Here is a 27,758-nt window from a genome sequence, read left to right on the forward strand (position 1 = left end):
CAAATTGTAAGTTTTGCTGTCGTTAATAAAAAGAGTCGTTCAGTACGTGGCGTGGGCTGTGTGTTGAAGCATTTTGTTTGCTTAGCTGGAAAATATTGCCGCCTGCCTTCAGTACCTGGCTGACATTGGTGTAAAGCTAAACGGCGTCACTGTCGAAGGTAGAATGTGTGACAGACATGTTGTCCACTTCTGGTGTTTATTTTCAAATAAATTTTTAAATTTTCTGTAATATGATGATTATTATTATTATCAATTAGCTAATGATGGATAGCTTTGTGTTTTCCTGTTGAATTGTGAAAAATTTTTTCCTACAATGTTTCGAATTCTGTATTTAAATTTTTACTGCCCAATTTTACAATTTCAAAATTTCAGAAATTCGTGATGGTCAGGTAAAATCAATTCTTGGCCTCTTCTACAGTCTTTCTTGGTACAAAAAGCAGCAAAACGAAATGATAATGAACAACAACAACAACAGTGCACGTGGTGTTAACACCTTCACGATGGAAAATCGCAAAGCTAATCGGTAAGCTGCCACGGTTATTGCCAACAACAGTAGATGTGCATGCATTAAATTAAAATAAAAAAAAACAATAACCCCATTTTCATTCAGTTCATGCGATTTGTATTTCACTTTCGGCGGTACATGAGTTCTTTGATTTCTGACAAATTGCACGCATTTCTGAACATTAACAAAAACTACTTTCTCAATTACAAAAGAGAAAAACTTTCAGTGATTCACAAAAATTGTCAATGCTATGATAGAAGTGTAAACAATAAAAGTAGTGCAAGCTATCTGGACTGATTTCAAAACTTTAACAGTCAAAAAAAAATGAAATTTCAGAAAAAAAAGTGTCCTGGCTAATTAATGAATGATAAGTGGCCATAACTTGTAGCTGTGTTGCTTCGCAGAGTTTAATTTGCACGCTATATATATATATATATATATATTGTTTGTCGCTTGATGGCTTCCATTAAGCAGTAGTGTATAATTATTTGTTGAATCGGTCGGTGCACAAGTTTCATTGAAATTTCAGATATCAACTAAAAAGTGCCCGCTAATTGCTACCTGTTCTTGTGATTATCGATCATTCATTCATTTTTCAAATAAAAACTAGAAATAATTTTAATACAGAATTCTAGCTATGCTCTAGAGCTTTATATTATTATTATTATTATTTGTGTTTTAGCGAAACATTCTAGATTTAAAAAACAATACAAGTAAATAAATATATTTCCTTTCCTTGCCTTCGCAGTATTGCTTTCAGCGTTTTATTCAATTCGTCATTAGGAACAGAAAAAGAAAAGAATAATGCACAAGCAACTTTGCCCCGTAATAATCAGTGCATGCATACTTTAAGGACACTTTTAAGGATATCATAATGGGGTAGAAACTGTGAGAAAGAAAAGTATAAATAGCATTAAGGTCATCTTCGGTACGGTTCTTTGTGTTTCGTCGTCTATGCATAATCTCAGATAGTTGAATTAGCGAATGCTTTTTTTTGCATGTGCAAAAAACTGTGACATAAGAATTGTTAAAAATGCCAAAAAATGAAAGTAACAATTATTCGCAAATGAATTTTTTATCACCTATTATTATTAGTGTACTGTGGTGTGCAGTTGTGGAAATTGGACTTTTTTTCAAGTGAAAAGATCAAGTCAATTTTCTTTCAACTTTGTAAGCTTTCGTTTCAAAGTGAACTTTAAAAAAATTACTCGAAAATAAAGCGGTTTTGAAACAACAATTTTCATTTAAGTGCTCGAAAAACAAAAAGGCCATATTAAAGCTTAAATGATGCACATTTTCTCAGCATTCAAAATAATAGTGGGTTTGAGTTAAAAGTCAGTTTAAGCTTCTTCAAGTCAACAAACGGAAGTCAAAACGGCCAGATTTGCTTTCTTGACGGCAAAACTTTTGCACATTCTTCAAAAAAGCAACTTTAATCACGATTTCATGTTTATTTATTGTTCAATTTCACTGTTATTTTTATTAGATGTATATATATTCTAGAATTCCTATAGCAAAGTCGAACTGCAATGATGCATTTAAAGATAGTTCGCCGAGCTCTTTCAACTCCCACATTCCGTCGTCGACTAAGACAAGCAACGGTCCTAGTCGAAAGATTCCTGAGCAGCGGATTCGTGTTGACGCAAATGGAGGAGGTAAGCAATTTTTCCATATAATTTGCTGTTACAGAAAATTGTGAAATTAATCAAAGACCAAAAATGAGAATTTCTTCGTTTGTGTCAAGAAGAATCAAATGAAAAATTATTTTGAATTAAAATTTATAAATTAATTAAAGTGCTCTGTCGATGCATAAATCGTAGGTCATTTGAATTTTTAGCTACGTTTCGAAGAAGTAATATTTTTTAAAAGAGCAAAAATTTGATGATAATTAATCTGATTAAAATTCTCGCCAAGCTTTATTTATTTACAACTCTGCAACTAGATGCTTTTTGTTTGAAAGTTAAATGTAATAAAGTACTACACAGACTGTATACGTTTATGTAGAATTACTAAAGTTAAAATAAAACTAGTTAATAATAATAATAATATAAATACTACTAAAATATTTGCAATTAGGCAAAGTTTATTTCAAATATTTTTTTAATCATAAGAACAAATATTTGATTACACGCAGCTCAGCTATTGGTGGTATACGTTTTGAAATTTCCCATGAAAAGTTAACAGTTTATTTTAAAGATTCTTTCTTCACGGCCTATCAAAATTTCACACTCTACTTCAAAGGGAAAAATACTGGCCAACGTGTGAAGTGAAATACCTTACAATCAGCTTTTTATTGACAATGTACTAAAAATAAATTTTTCACCAATCATTTCTTCACACTGCTCAAAAATTCAACCATTCAACTCAGTGTCAATCAGTAGAATAAATAATAGCAAAGCTCTCTTGTACTATCTTCAACACCTCAAAAAATGCAGCAAAATACAGCATATTATCCAATTGTTCATAAATAGTAGAAAGACAATTTTTAGAGTGCTTGTAATTTTTCTATGCAAATGCAAGCTTTTCTCATGCTTTGCTGCAAGACGCTAGCTAAGAAATAAAATTCAGTTGTTTACATTCATTCGATTCTCGACTGATAACAAATAATTGCTTTTATAATTTATGAACGCATTATCTTTTCTGATTTATATTCTTGGTTTTGCAAAACTACAAAAGAACTTTCGTAAGCAAACTGCAAACATAGTAAGAGTTGATTTACCGATTGATTATTCACAATGCTATTTTATGCAATTGGAATATTAAAATGCAATTGTTTGAAAAGTGAAATAATGCATTTTTTTTATTACGTAGATGCCTTCTGCAAAATAACGCTTAATTTTCTATTTATAAATCATAAACAGTTTGTTTACTTTTGTTCAAGCTAATGATATAATAATTGTGGATTTTTAGTTTCGCACAGTGAAGAGGTCTCGTGTCCGAAAATCAGAGCACCTGCAACTACCTCTTTGAACAACACAAAGACCTCCAATACTCATCAGCTCACTAGTCACACGCAGTCGACGCTTTCTAGCTTCTCACCGAAAGCAGCGCTCATTAAGCAGCTGCCGACTATTCAAAGCGCTCCAACTACACCGAGTCGTCTAGCCAGGCCGTCATTTGTAGCCAAACCGAAAGAAGTCGGTTCAGAAAAATGGATTAATCCTGCGGTTGGTGATTTGAAAAATTCAAAAATTCCAAGCTCATCTACAGCCGTTCAACCTGACTCGAGAAAAATGCCACAACAGGTTCCAGTCAAATCGGCCAATATCAAGTCAAAAATACTCGCACCTGCTGACAGGAAACCAGTGAAAAAATCCGCTTCACAAAATTCTGGTGGATTTATATTCAAGCCGTTGCAAGAGATTCAAAGTTCGTCTCATCTGCTGAAAAAATCCGAAGCTGCTATGAAACTCTCCACTGAATCCACAGCAGCAATCAGTTGTGCTAGTGGAAAACCAAAGTCATCCAATAGTCCATCGACATCGTGCCTTTCCTCGCATTCTCCAGTAAGCAAAGTCGGTCGCATCGTGCACAATCAACCTTCTAAAGTAATATCGCCAACCACTCGTCGCGGGATTCCAAAACCAACTTTAGCTGTCAAAGGCACAGCAAAAGAAGTTCAAGATGCTGCAGCAAAAGTGCCAATAATAACAACAAGTAATCGAAAGTTTTTATCCGACATCAAAATGTCTAGATATGGTGGTGGTACTGGTGTTTGCTTAAAAAGTTTGTCAGAGAGCAATACCACTGCAACACTGCCATATAGCCGTAGCGTGCCCAAATCTGTTCCCAAAATGACTGCAGTTCAGAATTCAGATCAAAGGCTAACATCATCCGCAGGAAACTGTTCCCAGTCTAATGGCCCGGCTTCAGTTGTCATGGTCAGTAATAATGACAGTACTGATAATAATAATAATAATGACAACAACAACAACAACAATAATAATAATACAATGACGAATGCAGTAGTTGGTGTAGTGTCACCAATCACCCAGAGGCGAAAGATGAACACGGCTTTGATAAAGGCCAAAGATGGCTTTGATTGTTCAAGTGATAATGACGAGCAAAGTGATTCGACATCGTCGCAGACCAGCGACAATGTCAGTGTGATTTGTTGCCCACCACTTTGTGGCGAAGAACTTTATGCTGCCGCTACGAAAAATAAAGCGGAAACTGCTGACAATGTGGTCAACAGAAGAAGTAGAGGTCGTTTAGAAACAACGTTCGACTGCAGTGATGGTGTCGTTGTTACTCAGGAAATATGCGGAGAAAAGCTGGATAACGATCCCGATTTACAATCCATTGTGCCAATGGATTGTACACTGCCCAGTTTAGCATTCAATGCTATGTTGATCAATTCGACTCAACAAAGAGCATCCTCTGATTTAGATATGATTGTGAAATCGTCCGATCATACTACTGGTATAGTATATTTATTGTACGTGTACAGCTCTTGTGCGCAATAATTTACTGCTATCTGCCTAGGAGCAACAAATACAAGTGAAGGTGCAAATGGCAAAGAATCGTCAAAAGATAAGCAGCCGAATCAACCTACTGCCGCAAAAAATGAGTCAGATTGTAATTTGACTGCGTATGCACGACGGATGCAAGATCGTTTTCGGGAAGGTCTCGAAGCAGCGCAGAATGTGCTAATTAACTGTTACGCATTGGATAGTAGGTAAGCAATCCCCGTTCAATATGTCAACTGAATAACAAGAACAGAACATTTTAATTTAATTCGTTTGATAAACAGAATTCAAATGTAAAAATGAATCATTCCTGTAGGCTTAATTAATTAATTAATTAATTAATTGATTAATTAATGGTCATACTTTTCAACTAAATTACCCTCACTCTCTATGCATTATAATGTAACATGTAAAAAAAGCGTTCGAATCTAGGAAATTAAAAAAAACATTTAACAATTTTTGCATACAAACTGAAGCATGAATAGAAGAACCATATTATTATTTGCATTTCAAAATTGCCCATAAATTGATAATATATGATAAATGGATAGATAATTCGTGTTCAAAAAGAATTTAAATTTATCGATGCTTATATGCTTATCTGTTCAGTTTGCTTCCCACTGAGTTACAGTGAGTATATATGATTAACTCATTATCGAGCAAAATTGCCGTAAAGGAAATATAAATTTAGCAATTTTAAAATATATTCCACGTTTTCAATTAATCATTGCTGTCCCCCCCCCACCCCAATTCACTGCACAAATCTTATCAGTCGCAGCAGCACTGGTCTAAGAACGGCGTAAAGCGATGCTTTTGAAAATCGATATTTTTTCAAAAGAACAATTTCACACGAGTGACAGAGAAAAAATCTGTAAAACATTAATTAAATAAATGTGCTTTCTCGCGTTGCTTAATTTAAAAAATTGAAATATTCTCTCACATATAAAAAAAAGTCTAAGATAAATTGAAGCATTGTTGTTTCTCCAAATAGCCTTTAATCAAACGCTAACAAACAAACAATAAGAGCCGATAAAACACGCCGAATAATCTGGTAAGTTCAAAGTTTGTAATGTTAAACAATTGACATTAGAACCTACTGTATTGTAAAATTTAGTTGAAATTTTTCTGCACACAAAACAAAAATTTAAATACATAGCACTAAGAATGTGTTTAGTCGAGGTAGTTTTGTTAGTAGAGAATCAGCGTGAAATGGGTCAAACCATCCAAGCGAACCAAGTAGGTGATTAGGATCGTTTTGCTTGGATTATTCGATTTGCTTGCTTCTTTCGATTGATAAACGAAACGCATTGACTATTTTTACATATACATATCTGTATTTATGTATGTATGCATGCATATGCATACGCATATGCATATGTGTATATATGGGAGGATGACTCTCAATGGAGAAGAGCTTTTCCCATAGGAGTCAATAATTCGTCCTTCACAAATGTGGACATGAAATCAAATTGATAGTGGATAAATAAAACCTAAAACGGCTGGTCACAAATTCAGTTCTTTAGCTTCGAGGACAGTAGCAGTTGCTCTCTGAGCAGTGACATCAGTGTGGACGATTACGGAACAGACGATTGGACAGGTTCATCGGGATCTGATTACGTGGCAACGTCGAAAACAGACCTACTAACCGACTGTTTGGATGCTCAAGCAAATAATTTTAACAATAATTTCAAAGGTCCGTTGGTGAACAAGCTCAACAAGCCAGTCGACGATTTAACTGCAGCAGCTTCAGGCAAATTTATTATTATTATTATTGTGTAATTGAAAAAAAGGTTTTAAAAAACGTATATTTTTAGCGAATAGTAATAATAAAATGACCAAGTTTCAAAAGAATCAAGAAAGCTACAACCCCAGCGGCAATTTGTTGGAAAGCGCAATCACCGAACGTAGCCATTTGAAGCCACCGACCTTCGGAGGCTACAATTCACTGGATCGTAAAAAGCGCCTCGCAAAGCAGCCTGCTTCTAACGATGCTGAACTGTGGGCAATGGTCAGCCCAAGACATGTACGTGCTTCGAAAGGAGCCTGTCATGCATCGGACATCAACGCGGGTGCAAACGCAGGTAAAAATCTCAGTTATACATACATACCTACACACACATTCTTATTGGCAAATTGTTCGGAAATATTTACATATAAATCTATGATAAACATCTATCTACCGTTCACACAGTGTAAAAAAAAGTGGTAGTTATAACGTACATGTTCAATAAATAAATTGCAGGGAATAATAATAGCACAATGAGCCGTAGTATGGTTGAAGAAAATGCGATCAGCGCGACGCCGATAAAAAGTAATGGACAACAACATTTGAAACGTTCTCAGCAGTTATTGTCGCCTCGACGTGGAGTGGATTTATGCTTAAAATGTAGTTTTATTCTTTTGTTTTTTTTGGAAAAATACTCGAAAAATATTTTCCTTCTCTTTCAGCAGCTAACGGCTCATCCGGTTTAAAGCCACCGTTGCCTAATCGGGAGAGAAATCTATTAAAAATGGACCCACCGTTACTATTCTCAGCCCGTCAAACAACGCGAACAACAAACGACACATTCGATGTACATAACGGGTTAGTATGGATATTTTGTCGTGAAAAGATACTTTATAAATATGATTAACGTTGTTTGAATTTGTGATGAAAATTTTCAAACATTGAATGTATGCCAAAAAAATGTACAAATAATAATTAGGGATTTCAAATAGATACAATGCTTCATTATTCTGATTCTGATAAACGTTAAAATGAAATCACGCCAAATGTACGTTGCAAAAAATTTCCCTGACTAATTTAATGATGCAGCAGTAATTACTTTTGAAGAAAAAAAAACATTCAAAGTTACTTACCAATTTTTTTAGAAGTAAACCGTTTAAAATTGTGCCTAAAGCACCGGGTAGTGCGCGTTCGTTGCCGATTCAACGGAACAATCATGGTGAGATTTATGCAGGTTTCAATGGAAAGCCGGTCGACAGGCTTCATCTTGATGAAGTTCACGGATCTTCTTTGTCATTATCTTCCAATTCAAGTTCGTTGTATTCTTCGGTGTGTATATATTATACATATGCATATTTTTTTTTCAGTTTTCCCTAAAATCAATGTAAAATATTAATTCGATGCACTTAGTGATAAATTGTGATTGATTTCTTTTTTGTAAACCATTCTTCATACAGATTGAGGAAAAATACCAAGCGGAAATTCGTAAATTGCACAAAGAAGTCGAAGCTTACAAAGACAAAGTGCAAACTTTAACTACACAACAGACAACTTATGTTCGTGTGAATGTGATCATTCAGAATAGAATGAGAAAAAAGTTCACTTTTTTAGGCTCATGTTGTTGCAGCATTTGAACAATCGTTGAAAAGCATGACAAAGCGAGTTCAAGCACTGACTGCTTCGTCTCATCAAAAAGTATTTCTTCTTCTTTCGTGCATATTTTACAAACCTGCTGTTAAGTTAGAATGTTTATGCTTGCTTTTTTGGTATTTTTTTCCAGGATATGGAATTGCATGGACTGAGACAAGAAATCGATCTCCTCCGTATGCCTACAATTTCAGCAGCAACTGCTGAAAATGAACGCACGAGTGATTCATCAAACACGGCGGCTGTACAGAAATTTCAAAAAAATAATGGTAAAAAAAGTTCAAAACCGTGCGCGCATTTGCCAGTATTGAAAACAAAAGAAAGAATAATTATATAAATATATACATAATAACATTTACATAATAAACATTAATAATAAACGAACATACAATATGTATGTGGAATTAATGAATTATTTTTCAAATTTCAGACCTCTGTCGTCACCTTTCGACGGAAAGTTTGAAAAGCACTGCAAGCCAGGGATCATCGTCAAGTTTGTGTAAAATGTCCTTACCGGACATAGACAAAAAGAATCGTCGTGGTTGGGTGAGTAGATTTTTCAATGTGTAAAAAATATATTGCTATCTAGTCTTATCCATAACAAAAATGCTTTGTCAGGGGCAAAACGTCGACGTTTCTCAGGTACTGCCGCAGTATTCGACACGTAGTAACGTAATCTGCTAACAAAAAATTCATGTCTTCTTTTGTGTAGTAGTGTGGGAGTTTTTGTCTTTATTTTTCTGTTTGTCGTACGTACGTCTTTTCGGTATAATAATGCACTATTATTTATATACTGCGTTGTGTAGTGTACCACCAATAATGCATGGTTGTACTTGTTTGCACACCTTGCACTCGGTAAAATGGTCATTTTTTCAGATCCGATTTTTATTAATAACAGGTTATATAATTAAATTAATTAATTAAACTGACTAAAACTGCTGAAACTGAAGCTTAATTGATTAAGTCATTTGTAAAATAATTTTTCCCTATAATATTTATCAAGCCACACACACTGATGAAGAAAAATGTGTTCAATTTTACAAATCAAATTATTGATTGCAGTTGCCATCCATATGAGTGTTCTTTTAATTCATTACTTTTTCCTTCCTTATGCACATCATATTTATTGTTATTTTTCATATGTTGTGAAGTATCCAAGCATGCTTGTTGTTTGTGCTTTAGTTGCGAAGTTCTTTCCGCAAAGCATTCAGTAAAAATAAAAAGAACAAAATGGGTAGTGTATCCGATGCCGAAGAATCGCAAGCAAACGGTCGATGTTGTGCCAAAAGTGGAAGAAAATTTTCGTAAGCAAAATTAGCAATATTATCGTTATTATTATTATTTATTGTCGTCGTTGTTGTTGTTGTTTCCTTAGAATCTGTGATCGGGATATTGAAGAGCTGATTTGTTCGTTGAGAAAAAAGTTAATTGAAAAGGATTGCGCTTTGACTGATTTACGACTCGAGGCTCTTACATCTGCTCAGCATGTGGATCAGCTTAAGGAAGCGTTGTACAGAATAAAGGTAATTGCAACTAACTGAAAATGAGCGTTGAGAAAAAATAATTGAAATAACATTAAACAGCAAAACAGACACTACTGGTTTAAACAAGCTTCGCTTGTTGGATAATTTAGTCGACATATTATAATTACATTGCATCACAGTATTATTGATTTTATGAAATTTTATCTAAATACACACAAAGAGTATGCAGAAAATTGTTAACAAAGAAGAATACATGTGGAAAATATTTCAGTCAGAGATGGACATATTAAAAGAAAGCAATTCCCGTTTACGGAGACGAGCCGCACGCCTTTCCCAAGCTTGCAGTCATGGCTCCTTGCCCGCTTTGATAGGTGACGACCAAGACTTGGACGTTTCGCGTGAAATTTTGACCATTTGTCCACTTCGTTTGGATTCGTCAAGTAAAACAGTTGTTTTTTTTCCCCAGTATTTCGACAATAACCAAACCAACAACCGATTATAAAAATTTCAGAGCTAGGAGTGAAAAGCATGCAAATTCGTGTAGCTATTGCAAGTGAACCTGGTTGGCATCCTGAATGGAATATTGGGCAAAATGACCAGATCGAGGTAAATGAAGTGCAAATGAACAACAAATAACACTTCACGTGAAAATTATTAATAAGAATAATAATAAGGATCGTTTCAGTCGAACATTATGATTGCACGTTGTCAAATCACTGATCAAATGCAATGGAACAGTGTGGAGTGTCAGATTTGGACAGTTTTCAAAGTGAGTAGTTTTCGAAAAAAAGAAAGCACTGATTGATCGGAATGATCGTCGTTCTATTTGTTGTGCATGGAAATAAACCTTTTCAGGAATATATGCTACGCGTGGACCCGGTTTCGGGTTTGGGATTGGACGAGCGCAGTGTGTTGCAGTGTTCAGTTGGCAGTTGCGTTGTGGAACCGCTGTCGACAAAGTCGACGCTCACAGCGTTTCAGCTTTTCGTCGAAATGAACACCGACATCTTGTTGTTGCATTTACGTGGAGCTGTGCAAGGGGCTTTCGACGCTTTGGCTTTCGAGACCCTGATACCGAAACCTGTGGTCCAACGCTACGCCACTTTGCTGCTCGAACATCGGCGTGTCATACTGTCGCGAACGTGCGGAGCCGACCGGCATACTTTGGCGCGAAGTTTGGTTCGACACTGTGTTTTGAAGTATGTGAAAATTAGAACCAAATTATACCTGGCATACCATGCATGGATGTTTCAGGTCGAATGGGGTTTGGCGCGATGATGCGGTTTTCACATTCGACGCCAGCGAACCGAATTCAGCTAACTGTGTTCGCCAATTTCTCGACAACATATCCGACAATCAGTGGGAGCGAGCTTTTTTCTACTTTTATACCAAGCGTTCAAACGATTTCATACTTCTTTTTTTTCTACAGATGCTGTACCAGCCAACTTCCGACTGCGGTTATTTTCAATGGTTTTTCAACTTTGAGCCAATCGGCGGAAATTTTCGCGGCTCTGTCCAAAATTCCTGCCCATCAATGTCCGTATACGGTCGTTGTGACCGGTCGATCAGCCAGTACAGCCGCCGCGACGGATCTGCAATTTCGTCACGATTTCCGGTAATAGGGAAACTATATTTGCATATATACACATATATACACGCAAATATATATATATATATATACAACAATGCAATACGTACAGGTGGATTCTTTGCGGAAGTCAAGTGGAACCGATGAGAGGTATGCTCGCGAGATGCTTGCGTCAACGACTGGTGGACAGTGAGGTGCGTCGTAATGTTCGTCTGGGGACGGATTTGAATGACTTGTTCGAATGGCTTTCACAACTCTGGGCTCATCTGTGCAAAGTGATAGATAATTTTCTTCCATTTGATTTGCTTGCATTCTCACAGTTCACAACAATCTTTCTTCTTCTAGTACATAGAAACATTTCAACTCTCTGACGCGCCGATCGATGCTAAAATATTCTTGGATTGTCCAATGGATCGACTTCAAGCTCGTCAATGGTTTCTCGACGTGTGGAAACGTTTGATTGATCCTCATCTGATGCAAACGACGGTCGAAGATTTACAAGTTGCATATGCTACTATCACTATATATTATTTATTCATTTCTATATCTAATTTCTCCTCTTTACTGATAATTCAGGTTTACGGCTTCGCAAGTCATCTGCAAGAACTTGTCTCTTTCATCACCGATACATGGCCATGGAATGAAGAGAATAACGATCTGCCAGGGGAAATTTTGTCAACGTTGACGTTTGTACAAAATTCACGAACAGATGTGCCATTAGAAGGCAAGCTGCTCTCCAATTATGCTGACAACAAAGATCCACTGGTATTTTACGTGATTCGGTTTTGTCTTTTTTTTCATCTAATATTATTTTCAGATGAGTTTGATTCGTCTTCAACAAACTTCAAAGTTGCAAGAACAAATTGAAAACTCAGTGGATAACTACGTCCATAATCATCATCATCATCATCACCAGTACACTTCGAACGTTGATGCTTCTGTATGATGGTATATTGAAATTGGAATTTGATCATTCACAGTGCTTTTATTCCCCCTTTTATCACAGCTCCTGCACCCCAAGCTTAACTGAATCATTGCACGCTTGTTTCCTTTTTTTCTACTTGCAACAACAACAACAACAATACCGAGAATTACAACTGAATGCGAGATATGCCTGTCTGCCGTACATATATATATATATATACAGATAGATAGATAAATCAATTCGATTGTTGATATTTTTGATTTTTTCTTCAAAAATATTATTACGTAAAAAAAATCAATAATAATTAATAAATTTCTTTAAAACATCTGTTAAAATAACATTTGTTTAAATTCGTTTTAAAGTTTAAAACACGGCAAGTATCATGATATGTTAGTTGACTAATGTTAGGGGATTTAAAAACACAACTGACCTGAAAGTGGAAAGTTCTTCGAATAAGAAATTTTCATGGGAAGCAAATCGAAAAAGTCAGCTAAAGCCAGTAAGCGTGAAATTATCATCATGCGCCACGCGGAACGGGTCGACGATATTTTTCATACGTGGAGCGACATCGCGCTTAAAAATGGAAGTTACTTTCGATTCGACATCAATATGCCAGACGATGTGCAAATGAGAAGCCCGGAGATGTTAGAAAGTTACATTCGTTGGACATGCGACCCGCCCATTACTGTCAACGGCAAAGAGATGGCCAGATATCTGGGAAAATTGTTCGCTTCCAGAAAGAAAAATATCTACGCAATCTACTCTTCGCCGGCAGTACGCTGCGTGCAAACGGCGAATGCGTTTGCTGAAAGTATGCAAGCAAAGCAAAAAAAATTTAACAATAATTTTTCGTTTAATTTCGTTTTCTTTTCTATTCTGCATTTATTAGCCTACGGCAAATATTTTCCGAACCGAAATTTGAGTATTCGAGTGGAAGGTGGCCTGTATGATTTCATTCACGAAAATATGGCTGTTGTTCCGAATTTTATTGAGTTAGCTGAACTGAAACAATGGAAATTAAATGTGGATATGAAATACAAGTACCGACTATAAATTTACAATATTATTGACATTTATTCTATCTATATGAACATTAATATAACTTGATATTTTCAGAAGTGTAATTGTGGCGGAAAACATGACACCAGATGATTTTCAAGAAAACTACGCTATTTACTGCAAATCAGTTTTTGACAGCATTTTAGATAAAGTGAAAAAAAACTGCGCGGTATTGATCGTTACCCATGCACCATGCTTCGCCGCATTTCGAACTTACATCCACCGTCCAATACAGAACAAAGAAAAAATGATGAAAACTATTCAATCTACGCCGTATCTGTTCATGTTAAATTATATGCAAATGGAAAATGGAAAATGGGAACCAATACCCCCGCCGGTGGAATCTTTCAGTCACAAGGGAAACAAATGAAAAATAACATAACTACAATAATCATAATAATGCGCATTATTCCTTACCCATTGTATTACATTTATTCATTATGCAACTATCCCATCGATATAAGTACAGTTAAAATAATTCAATTCGCCATACTTTAACGTGTAACACTCAAAGTTGATAAAATGAAATAAAATATTAAAATAAAGAACAACTGTTTTCACATTTTACACATATCTTAATTCTGGTAATTGAGTTTGAACGTTAACTGTTGACACGTTCGATGGTAACAATCGAAACAACGCAACACCAAGTACAGGGCACAATAGGGCAAGCATGAACAAGTAGAGCCATTTGGCCAATGGTGGAGTAGTGCCAAAAGGATACATTGTATAACCTCGACGATTGGCGTCACGAGTTTGATGTGGAAACCAAATTAAAAATACAAAAACAATTAAATAATTATGAGGGGAATTTTTCAACAACAAGTACAACAACACGTTCAACGACGCCGTAAATGTTGTAATATGGAACAATGGTCTGGTTCGCAAATGCAGAACAGCCCGCAAAGTGAAAGAATCGGCTTGGAATATATGATCAAAGTCTAAAGCAGAAGCAAAAATGCCGCACAAAATAGACAACGCCACGCGTCGATTCCAAGTCGACAAACTAATAATCCAATCGACGACGAGCCAGAGTACAGCACTCGAAATACAGTGGGCAAATTCGTCGCAAACTACACGCAAAGCGAGACTGTATTTGCCGAACAAAACATGATCCGCCAGCATGTTCACCAAGATCGAAAATGCAAGCAAACTTGCAATCGACAACACTTTGATTGAAAACATTTGCCACGCGCACATTTAAATTTACAACAAAATTAATACAGTCCAAGTTGATTTATTTCTAAATCAAATGTGAAAAATGCATTCAAATCAACTGTCTCCAAATCACGACCACATATTATTACTACAAGTCGTCAAAATTAACTTCAAATGTGCAGAAATGTCAATTATGATAATGCAGAAGCATCTATCTATCTACATTGCCAATTGGGAAAAGTAAATTTTAACAACACTGTAAAATACCATAAACTGCAATTAAATGAAAAAAAACATTACCTGAACTTTTAATTTCCATTTTCTGATGGTATCGTTGAAAATGAAAAACAAATTTCAAAACTCTACGTTTCACTTGCATCAATCAATCGAAGAATTCATTTCTGTGACTAAAATAGCGTTCTGTAATTAGCAAACAAAATAAAAGTTAACAAGTACTAATGTTGCAAACACCTATGATTATATTTGTTAATATGATCAAAATGTGTCAGTTTAAAAACATTCTGTTTCAATTTTAAGCATTTTCTACTTGAAAAATTTCATACAAAATAATGTCTGATCATCAGCAGTGAGCACAATTTATGAATGATATTTGTTTTTCAAAAAAATAAAGTAAAGTTTCATTTCAATTCAGTTTATGCAAAGTAAAGTATTAAAGTATTAAATTAAAATTAAAGTATACAAAAGATGAATACAATAAAGTATACAAGTATTAAAAAAAATTTTTCTAATTTAAAAATGTACTTAAATTTAAAATACAGTAATCATTTGTTCTTTATTATCAAAATGTGTACGGTTGATTGAAAAAATTTTTACTTTTTGCGTTTTTGAACAAAAAGAAATTAAGTTTTTTTTTCAATTTTTGACAGATCAGAGTAGTTGTTCCATTTGAAGTTTTGAAGTCCAGTTGTATTGCCAATTTCAACGAGTGCAAGCTTGAACAATACTGAAGTGATCAAAAAGCGTAATTTCAATGTCGGATAGTGAAATCGATTATGATGCTCCTGGTCCGTCGCACATCATTCCAAAGAAGAAACGTGTTTTACAAAGTCCAAGTAAACCGCTGACAGCGAAGGATATGGCGCTTCAAATAGCAACGTCAATTGTAACAACGATGAATAAAACACAAGTGTACAGGAAAAATGAAATTGTAAAAAATTTTTTGAGCACGTCGCAGTTTAAATTGAAAGAAGTTTGGCGCGAACTGGTTCCAATATTGTCCCAAGATTATAATATTGAGGTGAGAATTGGTTTTTTGTTCATTCGTCGTCTGATCGATCATTACTCAGCCGGTATATTATTGTTCAGGTAATCGAAGATGAAAACAAGCGTACTGGGCGTTTTTATTTGAAAAGTAAAACTGTCACCGAACCCGGAGAAACCCTCTCTGACCAGCTGGCTGAAAGGTGTGGAATTTTGTACACAGTTCTTTGTGCTATTTTTATCTACAATCCAGTGGAATTGAAGATCAAGGAGAAGGCGTTGTGGAATTTTCTAGAAAATCTGTTTGAAAATGAGAATTGTTTGGATGACGAATTTTCGAGAAAAGAAATTCGAGAATTGATTAATAATGTTTTCACTGCCGAAGGCAAGTAGAGAGAAAAAAATATTCATATTAATACGGTTTGTTTAAGTTTGTCTCGTTTGACGTTAGGATGGCTGCAACACCGCAGGGTGGTCGAAGACAACAAAAAGAACGAATATTTGTGGGGTGTGCGTGCTCGCAAAGTGATAAATAAAAAAGAAATGCTGACGAACATCTGTGAAGTTTTACGTAAACCAGTCAGTGCTAGCATCTTGAGAGCGTATATTTATGAAAATGATGAACAATGAATCCACATTCACTCATTACCTGAAAATCATGGAATAAACGTTTGAAAACGCTGTTTTGGTTATTTGTCATTTGTTAATTTTTTTTCTTCCTTTCAAAAGCACGATAATGCGCAGCAGAATAGATTAGCAAAAGAGAAAATCGTAAATGACTTTAATTCGGTCCAACCACAATTATAATCAAATCAGCAAATACATCTGTTGATACAACCCTTGCCAGATTCATCTCCCGATTACATGATAAGTAAAAAAGAATCGACTTCGAATAATCTGCAAATTTCGAAGCAAATTACAAAGCCAACTAGTGGCAGTCAATTCCAATTCTAACCACAACAAAATTTTTAAAAAAAAAGGAAGAAAATCTGTACGGATTCCAAACGCAGCTAGATGGAGATAAATGATTAAAATTGAATAAACGGTCCCAAAATTATTTGGTTACAGCACAAACGTGATACAAGAACAAGTGCACAGCTTGCAGAGGAACATTCTGCGCACGCTAATCTTTTCCCTTCCATTTGTGAATGATAATTTTCTTCAAAAACAAAAGCCGTAATGAAATTGATATACATATATATATATATATGCATATATGTGATGAGCACAAAGCGAAAGCGGAAACAATCAGAATGATAACGAAATGACTCCTGAGAGTTATTGGAAAGAAAAAATGAAAATCATCATTTCAGAGGCAAAGCAAAAAAGCCACAAATCATTTTGTAAAACAAAGAAAGTTCATCTACAGAAATTGGCAAAAAGAGAATCGCAATCACAATCTAGGAATCCGTGCGGTTCATACCCAAAAAAATGGAATTTTTTTTCAACACCGCATTCTTTAACAAATTGCTACACTATACCCAAAAAGATCGTTGTAAGAACCAAAACAAACGAAGAAAAAGTTTGCAAAATTTATGATAGTCGACGACTCTCATGCAAACAATTTGGCGCACAGATTGTCCGCGTGGCTATTCAATTCAGTCGCTTCGTGATTTCCCATAAATTTGGACAAAAAGGCAAACCTGAAAAGAGAAAAATCATCAATAGTGATAAATATTTGCTTTGAAATTCAAATTATGAACACTTGCCAATCGTTTCTACTGATAACATAACGCATTTCAGGCTTGGAAATCGATTCTGAATTAAAAGTGTACGCGCCCATGTTTTCAAACACGATCACATCCCCCTCTCCGAGCATCGGCATCCTGCACTGCGCAATCACCAAATCCAAGCTATCGTCCGTTGGACCGCAAACAGAGGTCCAATACAATTTTTCTCTGCCTTCCTGAATGAGTGAATAAAATTTCAGTTTAATCTGGAAAATTCAAAATACAAACAAACTGCACATACTTTTAGGACAGTCGCCATCGGTTTACCGGTATCGCAAAGAATACAATTGAAAGAGCCATACACGCCATCGTTGATGCTGTATGTGTAGCCAAATGAATTGCGATCCGCTTCTGAAAAGAAAAATCAAACAATACTGCTTCCATTTTTTTCTGTACAATCTGTACAATTTGTATACCGTTTTTGGTAATCTGATTCGCAGGTACAGTGCGTCGGGCAATTACTGTACAACAGAGTGTGAATGCTTTTTCGGCGTAAAAACGACCCGGCTCGGCAACCACATCCACCCCACTGTCGGTCGGGAAGTGTTTCTCCAAGCTACGATTCACCTCGTCGGCAATTGCTTGAAATTTGGCCATATTCTGGCCCGGAAATCCGCCGCCAATATCCAACAATCTCATCTTGTGTCCCAGGGCGGTGGCGTAATCGAACAGTCGGCGCGAATGGGCAATCGCTTCGGCAAACAGTGTCCCGTCGTCGCAGTTGCTTCCGACATGAAAACTAAAAACCAATCATCCAATACATATATATAAATATGTAATTTTCAATTTGTTGCAAAACAAGCCCACCTTATGCCAATAACTTTCAAATCAAGCAACATGGCTAATACCAACAACGACGGACCTTGACTCTCAGGATCACAACCGAAATTCAAATTCGGCGAAAGAACAGTAGTCGTTGTATCAGAGACATTAATGCGCAAGATCAACCTCAAAATACATGATTCTCATCGTCTTTCAAAAATTATTAAAAGACACACACATACTCGGCAGTTGGAAAGAAACGTTTCACTTTGTACAGTTCGTCTTCGTTGTCAAAAACTAATTTTCGCACACTGCGCATCATCGCATGCTGAACTTGCTTGGCTGTTTTGCATGGATTTGCGTACAATATTTCTTCCGGCGACACACCCACTTTCATCACACTTTCTATTTCGGTCTGCAAAAAACAATGACGGTGATGGAAGAAATCGTGCTCATTGCATGCAGACAATAGTAAAAAGAAAATATTAATAATACAACACATGCCTTGCTTTTGCATTCGAAACTCAATCCCAGTCTGTTCAAAATTTGCAGCAACGCTTCGTTGCCGTTACATCTCACAGAGTAAAACGGCTTCACGCGTGGTAAGCATTTCAACCAGAGTTTATGCTGATGAAACAATTGCCCGATGTTGAAAAAGCAAACCAATCTGCCATTGTCCTGAAAAGCAAAGGCTATTATAATATTAGAAAATTAATTCTTCTGCATTGCTATCAAGTCCATCCAGCCCAACCTGTGCAGCCACGCCCTCGGCTTTGGCCAGTGTTGCCAGTTCTTTATAAGTTGAACAATTTTCGACTATTTCCAAATCAAAATTTTGCAAAAATGATGCACTTTCCAAGCAACGAAAAGATGAAAACAATTCTTCCGGTGCATTGTGCTTGATAATCTTCATAACGGCTTTGGTCTTCGATTAAAAACTCGCACGGATTCCCAGATGTTGCAAAATTATTAAAAAAAATTTTTTTACAACTTTTATCCTGCAAAAAATGTCATTTGATGAACAATGAAAAATATTTCTCAAAAATAAACTATAACAATATTTTAATAAAATAAATTAAAAGCATTACCAACAAAAATAAATACCCAAACGGATGCGGACGCTAGGCTGCAACCATTGCCATCAAATACTGCTCAAGCACGTCACAAAGTACTATTCACACCACAATCAAACTTTTGAAAATACTGTCAAAGTGCGCCTAAAATAAGCTGAAATTAAACATAGAAATATTACAATTCATTTTTCCGGTCAACAACACCACAAAATAAACCTTCATCACCTTCATAACTGCTGCTACAAATCAGGCAAATTCAACTTGCAAAAATATTTAAAACAAAAAACCACATTAATAAGCGGATTTACAATACTGGAAAACACAACTTTCAAAAGCATAAATTCTGCCAATTTCAATTGGCAGTGTAACTTCCGCTCCAAATTTTACAAATAACAAAACCGACCATCTACATTAAAATCACGATTGAACAGAAAATGCACCTACTAAAAATAAAAAACATTCAGACAATTCTGAAAGAATTTTTTTCAAGAAAAGAATTATCAAAAAGTAATAAATACTGCATTTCTTTCAATTTTGAGAAATAAAACTCTATTAGCAGCAAATCACCTACTGCTACTACCACTACTCGTATTTTCGTATTTTGCTTTACTGCTGTACAAACAGAAATAAAACGAAAATGAAAAACGTCACCATTACACCTTTGACAAAACCAAAGGTAGAAAAATTAAATAAATCCTCCTTAACACCCGAAATAAATACAAATGCTGCTAAAAATAACAAAATCACAAAACAAAAGTTCAATTACATTGCATTGCAAAACAGCATTGCAAAACACATCAAACAATGCAGTTGCTAAATTCCTACGCAACAGTTCAATTTCAGCACTGTTTCGGGACAAAATTATTACTTAAAAATTAAAGAAAAGCTTTAAAACAAAGCCTGTAGATTACTTAAAAAAACTTTCGAAAAACAACGTTTTTTATCAAAGCCAAATTAATACAAGTATTGCTTTAACAAACGCATTAAATTGTGCAGAAAAACGTCTTCAAATGATGAACAGAATAACAAGCGGAAATGAATAAGCCGACAAATAAGGAAGTGTTCTTGCAACTTGATCATTTTGCTCAACATACCTCAGTAATTGTCTCTAGGGTCAGGATCCCACGGTGGTTCCGCGTTGAAGTTCAAAAATACGGTTGGAGCTTGTCCTTCGGGTCTGATGTTGTAGAGTGGTTGAAAAACCTGAAGTAAATAATAAAATAATACGTAACACATAACGCGACATTCCAATCAGAGATGTGAAAGCTTACTTTTGGAAGAGCCGAACTGTTAAAAGGTAAATGAAAATCAAACGACACGCTTAACGGCACAATTTTTACTGTTTTCAAACGCAAATACACATGAAAAAAATGATGAGCAAAGAAACATGCAACCAAACACGAAACAAACAAGGGGCCGTCCTAAACAGCAAACGCCATTTAACCTGAAAATCATAATTTTGTTGCTTAGTGACGTCATTGTTTATCTTATTTTTCTTATTGCATAAGTAAACATTAAAGATGATAAAGATATTATAATGAAATTTAAAATAATTTTTTAAGTTATATAAATAAAAAATTTTTTAATAAAGCAGCAGTATTGCATATGAAAAGATAATTTTATCAAATTGTCATACTGTAAAAAACTATAATTAGAAACTATGAAAAGGAAGTACGAAGAATTATGTGAAAAGAGATGTGAACAATTTTGATGATACAAGAAGATTATTTAGGCTAAATTGATCGCATAAAATGATTGAAAATGAAACTTTTCTTAACTGAATACTTTTATTTTCAAACAGCAAGCCAAGCGCAGATTCTAAATTGCAGCCAAATTTATATAACAGAACTTTTATAAAAGATGTAAATTATTTTAAATCAACGAACAAACTTTTTTAAGCAATTATGATATGAAAAATCAAACTGAAAATTGATTTGTATATTATAATTACCACTTCGATTCTATCAATTACTTAAATTGTTTATAATTTTTCAGGCTACTGCAAAAGTAATTAAAGCTTCAAAGCTACTACGCACACTAATAACAATACAGCAGCTCTGGGAAACAATAATTATTGCCATAACAAAGTTATCAGCATTTTAGCCAAAAAAGATTTTCATCGATGAAACTTTCGCTTTGGAAATATGTAGCATTTTAAAACAAGTGCTAATCAATAGTTGATCATAAAACAAAACTAGGAAAATGAATTTCATTCAAAAATTAAAACATTTTATTGAGCTGAAAATATGTATATTGCATTAAACTTCATTAAAAAAACGGATTTAATTCCTCAATAGCTGGGATGTAAAATTGTTTTTTAAAAGCATTTTTTAAATAGGAAATTTGATTGCATCATTTGCTGCACAAAACAGCTTTTCCTTCAACTGTTGCGCACGACAATGTCACTGGACAAACAGATTTGCTTAATATGCACTAATGGTTCAAAAAGTTGGACTTCAATCAAACGCATGACCCAATAGCGCCTGCATAATACCGCAACGGCTTATTTTTAGCACACACGTAAACACAATTTAATCTCTTCATTCAAGTTTTATTTTCTATATCGATAAATTTATATACAATACCTTTACATTGATGTGCAACTCACGTGTGATATACAAAAACATTAATATGATGCTACATAATGAATTCACAGCTTTAAATTTGAAAACATTACAAATATTTATAATACGCTTTATTTCACAACTTAATATAAAATTTTTTAAATCAATAATTTCTGCACAGCAGATATATCTACTTTCACTTCAGAAAAAGACTAGCAAGGCTAGGAAGAACAAACGCCAGTCTGACAGATGATTGACCGTTCTTATTAGAATAATCTGAACAAATAAAAGCGAACAGCTGGTCAACTGCGGTCAGACGGATCACTTCCATCGTCAGCGTTTTTAGTTGTGTCATTTCACTCGTTGCCAACGCTTTGGATGCGACACGTCTCATCATTTTCATTTGCTTTGCTCTTCCTCTGCTATTTCTGTTTCAAACGTGAAAATAGCAGCATTGATGGGTAAAAACCGTTTGAAAAAATATGATTTTCCAATCGATTACAGTCAACCCGGTACCAGTGGCAGGTCAAACAGACCGTCGAACCTTAATGCTACGTGGTGACTGGGGCAAACGGTGGAAGAAGAGCGCATTCATTCACTGCCACCGGTTTGCGAGCACCAAATCAATCCTCCTTCAAGAGGAAGAGTCTTACAATCAATGAATATACGGCCGATCAGGTTATGGAAGCCATCAGAAGATGGAAATTTTTTGACAAAATCTTCGCTGCAGTATGAAAGCCATCTGTTGGTCCAAGAAGAACTGCCTCTTCATCAGTTCAGCAAACTTTCTTCGCCTGAGCGTAATCCAGAAGAATATGTGTATGCTAGCAACCGAACTTTTCCAGACCCGCTGCAGTCACTGTACAGCAGTATGGAAAGTGTGCATTCGCTTAGTTTGTGAATGAAACACAGAATTCAGAAACGAATTCTGCTGCTCCTTATCCATCTGTAAGGTCGATAAAACTGCATTCTCTGAGACAAACAACAGCTCAATGAGGTACAAGATCCAGCAATACAAGCGACAATACAGGAAACAATAACAGTGCAGATACTTCTCAGTTAATTCGATTTTAAAATGAGCAGTGCATAATTTCTGGTGATTGCGCCTGCGAATTCCACTACAGTGTAGTCTCTTGCGAGGGTTGCAAAGGTTTTTTCCGTAAAACGGTGCAACGTAACTTTTGATTCTATTGTCGCAAATCTTCCCGGTGCAAGATTGACCGTCAGTTTAAGCAAAGTGTTGTAGGCTCGTTATGCTGAAGTTGAAGAGAAATGCAGGAGTTCTTTTTGCCTTCTCCAAGTGTGCTTCTTCTTTATCTTTACGTATTGTTTTTGTTCTATGAATAAATAAAAGAATCTAAAAAGTGAAAGATGTTCAAATCTTTTTAAAGAAAAATAATTATTTAAACTGAGAATGAAACAGTGCAATAATGATGGAATTTCAGAAACATCCCAAATAATATTTATCAACGGACAAAGCAGAGACTAAGGAAATCTTTCAGTGGTGGAAAGTTCAAAATACTTGTGGGCTACAGTATGCGCAGATCTGCTTCACTGCCTGATTTAGGTTAATGATTAAGACAAGATTATTGAGCAGTCATCTCACGTAGCACAGAAAGTTCCTATATACTAGAAATGCTATGCGCTAATAAATAACCTCGTGTGTTTGGCAAAAGGTATTGTTGAAATTATATTTCCCAGAGTCAAGCGTAAATAGATGCGACCTAAAATTTGTCCATGAAAAGTATACAACGATCAGATAATTCTATTATCTGATTTACATGAAAAACGTTTACATCATATACATATAAACCGAAAGTTGAATTTCTTTCACCAAATCAAAACTGAGCAGTAAACAAAATAATTCATATATCTTAACACCTTCTACATATACATTTGATGCACAAAAAAGTATAATGAAATTATATAAGAAATTAAATCAGTAAATAAACAGATTTCAATTCACTATTAACTAATCATAGCATTGCATGTAATAAAAAGCAAGAATATTAACCTGCGCTATTTACGGAAGTTTGTTTTGAAGTTTCCCATCGCATGTGGCGCCGTTTTCCTTCTTTATACTTTCTTTGATCTTCTTATTCAAGCAGATGCCGTAATAAACAGACCAAGCAGATGTGCTACGTCATACACGCAATAGTAAAAGCTTTGACCTGAATCAACCATTTGGCCCGGCAGTGCCGTACCAATGACCGAGCTAACTTTTCCTTTTTATGCAATCTGACTGCAGCATGAACGCGCCATTTTTATATCTGAAATTGGCCTCTTCTTGCTGATCAAAATTTGCATATTACTTTGACAGAGTAAAATTTGCATAGAACTATTACGTTATTTCAGACAACAGTAAATTATTATTATTTTTATGTTGCATATTTTGCGCATTTAAATGCAAATTAAAATGCATGTGATATTCCACACTACACGTCATAGATGAAGCATAAAAGTCATATTTAAAATTAATCTTTTATATAATAATTAGTAATAAAATGCACAAATAAGTTCAAAAGTTTTATTTAATTTTTTTCATCACTTATTAATGCTGAAGCAATTCTGCTGTGTTCAAAGGAAATGATTTTTTGCTATTTGTTCGCATAAGAAACTGATGAAATCATGCAGTGCAGGAGGTCAGGTCAATTGAGGCATTCACAACTGCAGAAGTTATCCCGCCAAATACAAGCTGGAATATATAGGATGGGTCGAGCACAAGCGGACCATTTCCATCTTCGGCGTGTCAGCTGCGCTGCGTCAACTGACCTTTGTTGAACCCTGCTGCTTACTTTATCCATTCAGATGACCACTTTTCATTACTTTCTCAATGTAGTCCAGTTGTTTCAGCAGATAAGAAAAAGCAAAAAAGAGGAACCACAAATCTGGTTATGACTGTTTTCTGCCACTTCTGTAGATGATGTGATCAAACAACTGGGATAACAAATATAACGTTCAAAACAATTCATCAAACTGTGCTTTACATGAAAAAGCCTACCTGTTCACTTTTTGCGCTTTGTTTGCTTGCGTTTGATGATTCCGTCTTATCCAAGCAAAGCTTTGCTGGTAGAAACTTCAAAATGCCTTGAATGATTTCTGAATTCAGATCATCTGCCATATTACAATGATCTATTTACTATACTGCATTTATTTATTTTAGTAGTCCTTTTAAGAATGAAAATAATTTTATTCAGTTATGTCAATTTATTTCAGCTTTCGTCGATGCAGTCGATGTGCAAAAAATCATAGCTTCATTTAGTTAAAATTATTTTGAACACAATCGATCAATGATATTTTATAAAAAATGTGGGATCGTCGATGGCTAAAATATCTTTTCATCAGATATACTGTAGCAAATGTTCCAGCATTATTATAAATTTGGTTAAAAAAATATTTTATAAAGTGCAATCTTTCTTTAGTGATAAGAGGTATTATGAGGAAATTTCACTGAATTGACTTTGCCCCGTTTTACTTTATTTTAATTTTGACACTATTGCAGTTTTAAAAATAATGCTTATTGTAACTGTTCATGTTACATATGAATTCATGTTGCAGGTGCATTTTACATAAAAAATGGAATATGTTTGCATGTAAAATCCCTCAACGTACGTTTGCTTTTACCTAAAGCACAATTTTTTTAAAGTGATTGTTCTTCACTTTATTACATTTTAGCTGAAGCAATCGTTACTTCAAATAACTTATAAATTTTATAGTGCCATTTACTTCACTGCAATTGAAAATCTGTTTTGTTGAGTATTTATACGACGTGTAATATATTTTACTGCTCGTCTATTCCATTCCGTAGTAATTTCAAACCTTGAGATTTACTACAAATTTACGTCATGTGATAGCAATAAGTATTGCCATAGCAAAGTAATTGACATTTTAGCGGATAAAAATTTTCATCGATGAAAATTTCGCTTCTGAAATACGTAGCACTTTAGAAAAGTGTTAATCAATAGCTGATCTAAAGTAAAACTAGGAACATAAATTTCACTCACAAATTAAAACATTTTATTGAGCTGGAAATATGCATATTGCATTAAATTTCATTAAAAAAACAAATTTAATTCTTCAATAGCTGGGGTATGAAATTGTTCTTTTTTTAATAAAAGCATTTTTTAAGCTAAAGTATAAGTAGGAAATTTAATTGTATCATTTGCAGCACAAAACAGCTTTTGCCTTCAAGTGTTGCGCACGACGAAGTCGCTGGACAAACAGATTTGCTTAATATGCACTAAATGTTCAAAAAAGTTGAACTTGAATCAACCGTTTGACCCTTTTGCGCTTGCATAATGCTGCAACAGCATATTTTTCGCACACACGTAAACACAATTTAATCTCTTCATTCAAGTTTTATCTTCTATATCAATAAATCTATATACAATACTTTTACATTGATATGCAATCACAAACTGCATAATGAAATTGCATGGAAATTACAAATCAATTTCATCAAAACTGAACTTCTACTTTGCAGAATGCTTAGAAGTATAAATGTAAATAATAATACCCATGAAATATTTAATGCTGAATTTCAAAAATCAAGAAATTTTTATGAAACAAATACAAAAAAACAGTGAATATAGCGCTGATATTTATAAAACTGTTCATTTCACATATTGAAATGTATATATTAATTTTTTAAGTATATAAGTTGACATGTTTTAAAAAATATTAATTTTTTGCACTGCATGTATATGTATACATTGTATGTATATGTATATATTTTTATTTTTGCCTTAAAAGTGGCTGTAAGCAAAATGACCTGGAAAAGATGAGGTCAGTCGAATAGTTCATGATTGGTCGTTACCATTGATACAAATTCTGAGCCAATGAAAAGCAGAGGTCAGGTCAATCGCGGTCGTAAAAATCACTTCCATCATCAACTTCTCAGTTGTGTCATTTCACTCGTTGCGAACGCTTTTGCGTCGACACGTCTCTTCATTTTCATTTGCTTCGCTCTTTTTCTGCTGCTTCTGTTCGAAAACGTGGAAATAGCAGCATTGATGGATAAGAACCGTTTGACTGAAACTGATTTTCCAATCGACTACAGTCTACCCGGTACCAGTGGTTTGTCGAACAAACCGTCGAACAATAATGCTTTGACTGGCGCAAACGTTGAAAGAAGAGCGCATTCATTCTCTGTATCCGGTTTGCGGACACCAGATGAATCCTCCTTCGGCAGGAGAAGTTTTACAATCAGCGAATATACGGCCGATCAGGTTATGGAAGCTCTCAGAAGATATGGGAATCTTTTGGGACAATCTTTCCTGCAGTATGGAAGCCATCCGATGGCTGATGAAGAACTGCTTTATCATCAAGTTAGTGAGCTTACCTCTCCTGATCGCAATCCGCTGGCATTTGCGTATGCTAGCACCCGAATTTTTACAAACCACCTGCAGTCAGCGTACAGCAGTATGGAAGGTGGAACATCCGCTTCGTCTGTGAATGATGTACGGAATTCAGAAGCGGATTCTGTTACTCCTGATTCATCTGCACGGTGGATAGAACTGCGTTCTGTAAAACAAGCAACAGCACAAGGGGAGACAAGTTCCACTAATACCAGTAGCAATACAGTCAACGATAACAGCGCTGATTTTCCTCTGTTGACTCGGTTTCAAGATGTCCGTTGTATGGTTTGTGGTGATTGCGCTCACGGTTTTCATTACGGCGTAGTTACTTGTGAAGGTTGCAAAGGGTTTTTTCGAAGAACGGTGCAACGCAACCTTCGATATTCTTGTCACAAATCTTCCCGGTGTGAAATTAACCGCCAGACCAGAACCCGGTGTCAGGCATGCCGATACCAACAATGCCTTGATGTTGGCATGTCACCTATGAGTA

At 35.2% G+C, this 27,758-nt stretch overlaps 8 protein-coding genes across 8 annotated transcripts; 4 read left to right on the top strand and 4 right to left on the bottom strand.

Annotated features, from left to right (window-relative positions):
* The first annotated feature begins 381 nt into the window (after window positions 1-381).
* On the top strand, window positions 382-13,773 carry Tsp_10551 (putative phosphoglycerate mutase family protein). Its single transcript, XM_003372221.1, has 25 exons — window positions 382-389; window positions 2,009-2,160; window positions 3,416-4,386; window positions 4,501-4,927; window positions 5,012-5,183; window positions 6,498-6,667; window positions 6,789-7,055; window positions 7,217-7,360; window positions 7,423-7,558; window positions 7,846-8,029; window positions 8,158-8,256; window positions 8,312-8,395; window positions 8,481-8,616; window positions 8,778-8,893; window positions 9,784-9,870; window positions 10,103-10,271; window positions 10,343-10,437; window positions 10,517-10,600; window positions 10,687-11,030; window positions 11,086-11,446; window positions 11,765-12,184; window positions 12,237-12,305; window positions 12,739-12,829; window positions 12,961-13,384; window positions 13,461-13,773. Exons 1-25 carry the CDS (start codon window positions 382-384, stop codon window positions 13,771-13,773), a joined length of 5,523 nt encoding a protein of 1,840 aa, XP_003372269.1.
* A 194-nt stretch (window positions 13,774-13,967) lies between these two features.
* Tsp_10550 (hypothetical protein) lies at window positions 13,968-14,528 on the bottom strand. Its single transcript, XM_003372222.1, has one exon. The coding sequence runs from the start codon at window positions 14,526-14,528 to the stop codon at window positions 13,968-13,970; it is 561 nt and encodes a 186-aa protein (XP_003372270.1).
* A 1,024-nt stretch (window positions 14,529-15,552) lies between these two features.
* Tsp_10549 (hypothetical protein) lies at window positions 15,553-16,318 on the top strand. Its single transcript, XM_003372223.1, has 4 exons — window positions 15,553-15,710; window positions 15,747-15,871; window positions 15,898-16,151; window positions 16,214-16,318. The coding sequence occupies exons 1-4, from the start codon at window positions 15,553-15,555 to the stop codon at window positions 16,316-16,318; spliced, it is 642 nt and encodes a 213-aa protein (XP_003372271.1).
* A 1,062-nt stretch (window positions 16,319-17,380) lies between these two features.
* On the bottom strand, window positions 17,381-19,187 carry Tsp_10548 (putative pyridoxal-dependent decarboxylase, pyridoxal binding domain protein). Its single transcript, XM_003372224.1, has 8 exons — window positions 19,026-19,187; window positions 18,770-18,952; window positions 18,517-18,689; window positions 18,320-18,460; window positions 17,929-18,251; window positions 17,754-17,863; window positions 17,488-17,688; window positions 17,381-17,425 (listed from the first exon to the last, which is right to left on the bottom strand). Exons 1-8 carry the CDS (start codon window positions 19,185-19,187, stop codon window positions 17,381-17,383), a joined length of 1,338 nt encoding a protein of 445 aa, XP_003372272.1.
* A 1,255-nt stretch (window positions 19,188-20,442) lies between these two features.
* Window positions 20,443-22,305, bottom strand: Tsp_10547 (hypothetical protein). Its single transcript, XM_003372225.1, has 3 exons — window positions 22,148-22,305; window positions 20,758-20,791; window positions 20,443-20,550 (listed from the first exon to the last, which is right to left on the bottom strand). Exons 1-3 carry the CDS (start codon window positions 22,303-22,305, stop codon window positions 20,443-20,445), a joined length of 300 nt encoding a protein of 99 aa, XP_003372273.1.
* Window positions 22,306-22,569: 264 nt separating this feature from the next.
* On the top strand, window positions 22,570-22,907 carry Tsp_10546 (conserved hypothetical protein). Its single transcript, XM_003372226.1, has 2 exons — window positions 22,570-22,804; window positions 22,831-22,907. The coding sequence occupies exons 1-2, from the start codon at window positions 22,570-22,572 to the stop codon at window positions 22,905-22,907; spliced, it is 312 nt and encodes a 103-aa protein (XP_003372274.1).
* A 1,630-nt stretch (window positions 22,908-24,537) lies between these two features.
* Window positions 24,538-25,032, bottom strand: Tsp_10545 (putative amino acid permease). The gene is made up of 2 exons (XM_003372227.1): window positions 24,913-25,032; window positions 24,538-24,606 (listed from the first exon to the last, which is right to left on the bottom strand). Exons 1-2 carry the CDS (start codon window positions 25,030-25,032, stop codon window positions 24,538-24,540), a joined length of 189 nt encoding a protein of 62 aa, XP_003372275.1.
* Window positions 25,033-26,749: 1,717 nt separating this feature from the next.
* On the top strand, window positions 26,750-27,755 carry Tsp_10544 (putative L-selectin). The gene is made up of 2 exons (XM_003372228.1): window positions 26,750-27,553; window positions 27,606-27,755. Exons 1-2 carry the CDS (start codon window positions 26,750-26,752, stop codon window positions 27,753-27,755), a joined length of 954 nt encoding a protein of 317 aa, XP_003372276.1.
* The last annotated feature ends 3 nt before the right edge of the window (window positions 27,756-27,758 follow it).

This window comes from Trichinella spiralis (assembly GCF_000181795.1).
Source record: "Trichinella spiralis strain ISS 195 chromosome Unknown Scfld9, whole genome shotgun sequence".
Lineage (NCBI taxonomy): Eukaryota > Metazoa > Nematoda > Enoplea > Trichinellida > Trichinellidae > Trichinella > Trichinella spiralis.